Here is a 7,493-nt window from a genome sequence, read left to right as displayed (position 1 = left end):
TGGATTTTCAGCCATGTTTGTTCTGAACGGCACTTCTTCTTCGGTGTTTCTGTCAGCATTAAATACTTATAGACAAACCTACAGTCGTTACACTTGTTAGTGGGAAAAAAACGCTGAAAGGGGAAAATAACGAATATATGAGCCTATTTATGTTTTTTTATTATTTTTTTTAAATCACAAATACGTTGTTCCTGAGTATAGGTCACACCCCTGGCTAAACTGTAAAAAAAATAAAACATAAAAAAAAAAAAAAAAGCGACTTCCGGAGAATATGGTAATATAAGGACTGAGTAACAGGGGTATATTTCTATATTTCTATGAGGTTTTGGGTTCTTGGAACCAGCTTGGAGCACAGAGGGGGAGGGATCACTGAGTCCAGTTGTCTTATACAGTCAATGTGAGCAGTTCATTTTAAGAACCAAAGATATTCGGGTTTTGGGGAAAACATGGAGTTAATTAAACTCGTGAATCCTATGAGAAGCTTCATCCCCCGACTTCCTCCTTCTCCTCCGGACTCTGAGCAGCTCCGGTTCGTTTGGACTCACCCTTTCTCTCCCTTGTTGATGAACTTCTGCACCTCCTTCACTCCTCTGCGGATGTTCTTCACTCTGGCGGCTGAAACCACAAAACACGCTCAATACTGTTCTGGTCCGACCCGGATCCAGACCGCTCCGTGACCTGCAAACTCCGCGCTCTCGTACCTTTCTTCACGCACTTGTAGATCTTCTTGCTGAGCTTCTTGGAGGCCAGCGGCTGCGCGATCGGGTTCAGGTTGGCGATCAGCTCGTGGTAGGAGCGCTCGGGAACACCGGCGGGCTCCTCGGGGTCCACCTTCTCCTTCTTCACCTTCGTCATTTCAATTCGATTATTTCCTGAGCCGAACGTCTGGTCTGCTAACAACAAATTCGCACGAGGAAGACTCACGTGGTCGGCTTCTTCTGCTGCTTTGTACAAACTACAGCTGAACACAGCGCCGCCAGCGGCCTGGTGGAGAAATGCAGTCTGACGTCTTACTTTGAATTAAGGGTGAAAAACTTCTTCAAACGAGCGTTTTTCAGAAGGTTTTTTTTAGTTCAGAAAGATGTAGGTCTTTACATTATGTTTTCAAATCCTACAAAAGTTTAAGATGAAAAACTGTCACCTGAGAAGAAAGAAACAAAAATCATAAACTGTCATGGCGGACTGAAGGGATGATGAAGGTGATCTTCATCGTTTTGTATCTCTGGAACAATCTTTATTGTTTACAAATGCAGGAAGAGACTTTAGTTTAACCCTTTAACAACTGAGGCATCGTCAGTGACACTTAAACACAAAAATGTTTAACGTAACCGTCAACACGATAATTCCTGTAGATTTTGAAGGAGAAAAGCGGCTCGTCGAGTGAAAGTGAATTACTAAAATTACATTATAATTGTACATAATGACTCCACGCTGCACGAAAAAAAATATATTTGCCACTGCTGAAAGTTCATGAATCACAAGACAAATCTTTTACATCATGTTTGAAACCGATAGCAGTAAATTCAATCTAAAATTACCTGTCAGACCTGATGATCTGATGATCTGGATTTCATGGATGGTTTTCCCACAGATCCTAATGTATTGTTGTTATTGTAACGAACTTCCTGATTCTTTTATTTTGGAAGGTGTGTGGCCCTTCGTTGTTCCTGTAGAGGCAGGGAAGGCCTGGCAAGTTCAGCCAGAGCCCTCTGTAAAGAGAGAGGTTAAATGTTTCGATAATAGAGAGACGGTGAGCATGACCACCACATGGCGGAGCCCTTGTCCTGTATTGATTTTGTCTATACGTCGGCGTGACGGATAAACGAACCTCCCCATCGCTCGGTTACATTATTATTTTTTTATTTATACCATTTCAAAGCAAAGTTTCAGCCTTGCATCAAAGACAGACGAAGCTAAATGGATCCAGGAGAGTTTTCTCTGCCTCCTTTTAGGACCCTGTGACATCATCAGTTCAGTTTGTATTCACTTCTAAGTAAAACAGTCCTTGAAAAAAAAGCTTCAAATCTGGTTAAGAAAAAAAGCTTGTTTTTTTTCTGTAGTTTGTTGGTAGTTGTAGTTTGTTTGTAGTCTGCTGTATTTTTATCTCACCTTCATGATTTACCAGGTAGATTCTTTCATTTAGGGCGTGGTCATTTGAATGACAGGTAAAAAATCCTTGCCTCTTATCGTAGGTGTGTTCTGACAGACATTTCTGGACAAGATGGCAACCACCATGGCGCTTCAAACTTTATTTAAAACAATGGAAGTACATTTACAAACTGCTAAAAGTACAATAAATTCATCAAATTTGGGTAAAACATGACTTTAACACATCAACTTTCCAGCTGAAACATTTCATCCAATGACTTGAACTAAGACTACATTTTTTATACAAAATAGATAGTTTTAGATACTCTTCTGGTCAACGTCAGATGCAGATGAGATTAAAGAGTTTGTACAACCAAGACTTTGGTATGTAGAAATAATAAATTAGACAAATACATTCAGAGCCCTGATTTGAAGTGAACTTTCATAATGTAGGATCTTTTCTAGGGATTAAATGAAGAAATACATTCATTCCCATAATTCTTTGAAAGAATGCATTTAAGATAAACTTTTTCTTTTCAACCAAAGTCACATCATTTGCCCCAAAATTATCTTGGATTGTAGAATCTATTGAAGGATGGGTTTCATGACATATTTTAAAGATTATTTTTAAAGGAATAACTGAGCAACAGTTTTGGTTTTCATTATCTCTTCTTCTAAATTTCACAGATTAGTTGGGAATTCATGATAAATTAGCGCCTTTTCCTTGATGCTTGAGATCAGCTGAGAGTTAAACTAACAGAGGAGCAAAGAATAAAAAAAAACCTTTAAAATAGAACATGTTCTTAAAGCTCACTTGACTTGAACACAAGGCTTTCGGAAGTTTGAATGACGTATGTAGTAAATGTACTGAAAGAAAACGTTGCACAAAAACACTTATTTAACGCTTAGCTTTAAAATATATAAAAAAAAGAAAACCGAAGCAAATATTTGATCCTGAGAACTCCTTCATGTTTAGAGGCTGAACCTAAACATCCCTCTAAAGACTGACTTGTGTGCTTGTTTCTCCTCTAGTTTGGCTTTGATCCGGTTCCGTCTCTACGACCATTTCTGCCCAGTCATATAGTATGCAACCGGGTCAGACAGCAGACACTGGTTCTGTTGTCCAGAGCTCCGGTTTTTAGCATCAATGAGGAGCAGAGGAGAATGGGAGTAATGGGCGAGGATCTCACCAACTGAAGAAAAGGACTGGAAACAAAGAACACAGTTAATACATGCTGATGAGCTGCCCCCTGCAGGTCACACGTGTAACTACATCTGTTTATCTGCACGTTCAACCTTCATCTGGACAACCTACGAACTCTGTGGGATTCTTGCTCACCTCCTGAGATTTGAGTCCGGTTCCCAGCTGGAACATCTGGTTCTGCTGCCGGATCTGGATGTTGTAGACCTTGTCCTGGTAGAAGACCATCAGGGTGAAGGGCTGGTTGGCATGCTGCCGGATACTGTCCCTCACCAGGTACGCCCCGTCCTGAACAGGCGCACAGGTGACATCACGGAGCTGCTTTGCTTCAGGTTTGACACTGACACAAAATTCTAAAAACCATTACAGCATCAGCATGATCTTCATTGCTGATCTAGACCTCCTGAGGAATATTTTTATGGACACTTGAGTTGTTCAAAGAGCAGAAATCAAGTCAGTTTTATTTGTCAAATATTCTGAATACAGAAAATACACCGCACAGATGACATTTCTTTCCTCTCATCCCTCAGTCCAAACAGCAATACTAATTACAATAATAAAAATCTTAAAAACAGTAGTATCTAATTTACAAAATTTTCAATAGGAAGTTTAAGACAGTACTAAGGTATAAGGATGTAACAATTCTTCGGGAATCGGTAAAAAAAAATGATTAACTCATCAACATGTTCATCAATGCAGAAAATTTTTAAAAAAAGTCGATTTGACAGCTTTCCATCCAGGCGCGTGTGTGTGTGTAGGTGCTTACAAACTGACTGCGCAATCAAGAGGACACTTTCAATGACAAACACGCACACACCAGAACTCCCGGCCTCTGCGTACAGAGCGTTGCTACGCAAGTTTTTAAGATTTGAGCTCTTTGCACAATTCGAGGGGGGTGGGGGGCGGGGTTAGTTGCGCTGAGCGAGCGCAGGTGCGGAGTGGTCCATCACACGGAGCACAATATGAACTGAGTATGAAAGGATTTGTGATCATTTCAGTATTATGTAAAATTTAAATTGTGACTTTAAAAACTGTGAATCGAATCCAATCGTGGCTCGACTGAATCGTTAGATCTCTACTAAGGTGAGATTTAAGAAAGCACGTTTTTTTTTCCTCCTCACCTTGCGGACTTGTTGCAGACAGGCTTCAGCCTGACCCCGGGTCACCTTCCCAGCATACCAGCGCGAATCCAGGTCCTGGAAACACACAGAGCTCTCCATAACAGCAGGAAACACTAAGGCAGCTAAGTCACAGGCCTGGTGGCCATCCCATAATAATTAAAACACTTTCTTTGAATATCCCCGCTTCAGCTTTTGTAGTTTTGTTTCAGCTTTTGCCGTTGTGTTATGTCTTATGTAATGGTTTCATTAGTGGATTTTGAGATTTTGTTGCACCCCCATAAGAGATTTTGGCCCCATTTTTTTTTCTTTTTTTTAGGGTTGAGGCTGTGGTGTCATCTTTTATTCTTATTTTACTCATTTTTCACTATTATAATTTATTATTTTTTTGGTTGGGGATGCAAATTTTTGGTATCTTGTTTGTGGAGGAAATTTTCCCTCCAAACCGCATTAAAGAAAGAAAAATTGGATAATTGGATAAATAAAGAAAGATTTCATAAACAATCTGGTTGTTATAGTCCAGGACTGCTGCACCACATAGTTTTTTTTTTTTTTTAAGTTGCAGGGTGACGGTCAGCAGGCAGTCGTGCATTCCTTTCATAAGAGAAATGAATTGACTAAACTCAGGTGAGACACAGAAGAGCCAAACATGAACCTGTTTTCCCAGACTTCACTTGGTTTTGGTCCCAGATCCGTCCTGCCTCGTGTCTCGCTGTGTGTTGTTCTTTTGTTTATTGTGTGGTCGTTGTGTTTACCTGCTTGTGCGCGTTTGTTGGTGGAGGAGGTCGTGACGCTTGTCTGTCTGATCCAACTAAGCTTCCTCGATGTTCTACGTTCACTGCAAACAGAGAGTGACTCACTTCCTGTTCCTCTCACCCAGATTTAACCCAACATTGGCCTGATGTTAGCTAACGCTAATCTAACATTAATCTAACCGTATCCTGACATAAACCTGATGTTAGCTAATGCTAATCTAACTTTAATCTAACCTGATCCTGATATTAACTTGACCTTAATTTAAGAAAACTCAAAATTCCCCAAACATCAGCTCAACCTTGAAATAATATTATGATGAGAATAATGATAGTAACAGTATCACAACATTATAAAAATCAAAACATTCAAACAACTTAACAATAAGATAAATCAATTATGAGGAAGAATAAAAGCTGCAGTGGATTCACATCTGACTGATCTTCATCAGTCTTCAAAAATGTTGAGCTTTATGATTTTCTTACCAGAGGAGAGTTTGTGCGGCAGAGAGCTTGCAGAGGGGATGCTGGGGGGCATGCTGTCCGAAAAGAGAAGACATGAAGCATCAGCATCATTCTGTCTGCTGTGTTTATCTCAGCTGGTGCTGAACCTCGTCGATGAAGCATTACAACTGAAGGGGGGGAGACATGTTTGATGTGTTTCTCTTCCTGTACCTCTCTGAATGATGGGCATGTACAGGCATCCCAGGGCGGGGGCCAGGACTTTTGTTATGGAGCGGGAAAGTGCTGTGTTTAGAGCTGCTGGAGGAGACTAAAGGATGGAAGATACATTTACAAATTCACGCCAACGACAAATGAAACAAATGATACCTTTTTCAGCTGTGAAGTGAAATACACAAATTCTGTATCTTCTTCTGTTTTCCAGATTATTGAAATTAATTGGAAACCTCAACTTAAACTTAAAAAATACATTTGAATATTCAGTAATGCACCCAGTGATGCATTTTAAGAGAGGAGGTTAATTGTTAGGATAAAGTTAGACGTTTTAACACTGGAATCAATCAGATGAGCTCCCTTCTGACACCAGCCTTCAGTGGTCGTTTGGGGAACTGCAGCAGCTTTGCATCTGAGCTCGCTTTAGAATCGGAAATGTACGGTGGCCAACATGGCTCATATAAACACAAAAGATAACACAACGACAACAGCAGAAGCACAACGACAAAAGCCGGAACACAACAGCAAAAGTTGAAGCACGACGACAAAAGACACAACACAATGACAAGAGAAACAACGACAAAAGCCGAAACACAACAACAAAAGCCAAAAACACAACGACAAAAGTTGAAGCACGACAAAAGCCAAAACAGGACGACAAAAGCGGAAGCACAACGACAAAAGCCGACAAATCGACTAAAGCCACAACACGACAACAAAAGTCAAAGCACGACAACAAAAGCCTCAAAACGACGACAAAAGCCACAACACAACAACAAAAGCCATAACGAGACAATAAAAGTCAAAGCATGACAACAAAACCCACAACACAACAAAAGTGAGTCACAGTGGAAATGAATAACTGACTTTTTAAAAAAATTCAAGCTATTGAAGTGCCAATAAATTGAAACTGAATGAAACTTATAAAATATCAGTTATTAATTTCTGTTGTGAACCACTTCCATGTGTTGCGACTTTTGTTGTTGTGCTGCGGTTTTTGTTGTTGTGCTTCTGCTTTTGTTGTTGTGTTGTGTGAACCGTGTCGGCCACTGTAGAAATGGTCTATCCAGTTTCTAGTAACATTCACGAGTCTGTTTGTAAAACAGAAAAAAGACAGGTCCTTCTGGAAGAGTCTCTTATTTACATTCTCAGTTTTATAGGAAACAAAGAGAAGACGCTCAAACTTACCTTCTTTTTGTGTTTGCTGAAAAAGAAAAAAGCCTTTAGTGCTCATGTAATAAACACCCTCCCATCAGAAAAGTGCAGCTGCTCTCCTCCATCATGTCATCCTAAAGTTGTTTTCACATCTTCTTCTCTTTGGTGAATGTTTCTGAAGGCTCTAAGGGAGGAGTTTCTCTCCTAAATATCCGTTACTGTTTTTTTTTTGTTGTTTTTTTGAGTGCATGACTGTAGTAAAAACACATTTATTCTCAAGTTCTTTCCTTCTGTGAGTGAAAAGGCAGCATACCTCTGCAGGTCCAGGATATCTGAAAACCAAACAGAATTTTGTTAATAAACTGGTAGTCAAGAAATCAGTTTTAATTTAGCGGGTCATAGCTGTCTGTGAGGCGTTCAGGGGAAGACCTGTTGGGTGGGGGCCGGGCGGAGGAGTTGCTCCGGCCGATGGAGGTCGAGGGAGGGGGTAGCACAGGAGGGGGC

At 40.4% G+C, this 7,493-nt stretch overlaps 3 protein-coding genes across 3 annotated transcripts in view; all 3 read right to left on the bottom strand.

Annotated features, from left to right (window-relative positions):
• Positions 1-1,719, bottom strand: part of nhp2 (NHP2 ribonucleoprotein homolog (yeast)) — a gene marked incomplete at its 5' end in the record, with an annotated part of 4,577 nt that extends 2,858 nt beyond the window's left edge. Inside the window, 3 exon segments of the mRNA XM_024261275.2 lie at positions 546-615; positions 702-984; positions 1,539-1,719. Of these exon segments, the coding sequence (XP_024117043.1) occupies positions 546-615; positions 702-855 (224 nt within the window).
• Positions 1,720-2,224: 505 nt separating this feature from the next.
• Positions 2,225-6,392, bottom strand: LOC118599633 (lymphocyte cytosolic protein 2-like). The gene is made up of 6 exons (XM_036215250.1): positions 5,835-6,392; positions 5,646-5,698; positions 5,163-5,245; positions 4,411-4,485; positions 3,428-3,577; positions 2,225-3,294 (listed from the first exon to the last, which is right to left on the bottom strand). The coding sequence occupies exons 1-6, from the start codon at positions 5,861-5,863 to the stop codon at positions 3,145-3,147; spliced, it is 540 nt and encodes a 179-aa protein (XP_036071143.1). The 5' UTR covers positions 5,864-6,392; the 3' UTR covers positions 2,225-3,144.
• A 525-nt stretch (positions 6,393-6,917) lies between these two features.
• Positions 6,918-7,493, bottom strand: part of lcp2a (lymphocyte cytosolic protein 2a) — a 21,765-nt gene continuing 21,189 nt past the window's right edge. Inside the window, exons 13-14 of the mRNA XM_036215315.1 lie at positions 7,023-7,038; positions 6,918-6,925 (exon numbers count right to left, since the gene is read on the bottom strand). Of these exons, the coding sequence (XP_036071208.1) occupies positions 6,918-6,925; positions 7,023-7,038 (24 nt within the window). The remainder of the gene's footprint in view (positions 6,926-7,022; positions 7,039-7,493) is intronic.

Source organism: Oryzias melastigma, linkage group LG14, assembly GCF_002922805.2.
Source record: "Oryzias melastigma strain HK-1 linkage group LG14, ASM292280v2, whole genome shotgun sequence".
In the NCBI taxonomy this organism is placed as follows: Eukaryota; Metazoa; Chordata; class Actinopteri; order Beloniformes; family Adrianichthyidae; genus Oryzias; species Oryzias melastigma.
Note: the sequence above shows the minus strand (reverse complement) of the source record. Positions and strands in the feature narration are given on the sequence as shown.

Excerpts from the sequence above, each read along its gene's own strand:
- LOC118599633 (XM_036215250.1), bottom strand. The coding sequence starts at position 5,863 with ATGCCTGTACATGCCCATCATTCAGAGAG. Across the intron at positions 5,699-5,834 it reads CATGCCCATCATTCAGAGAG|CATGCCCCCCAGCATCCCCT; the intron begins GTACAGGAAGAG and ends CTTTTCGGACAG. Across the intron at positions 3,295-3,427 it reads CCGGACTCAAATCTCAGGAG|TCCTTTTCTTCAGTTGGTGA; the intron begins GTGAGCAAGAAT and ends CTTTGTTTCCAG.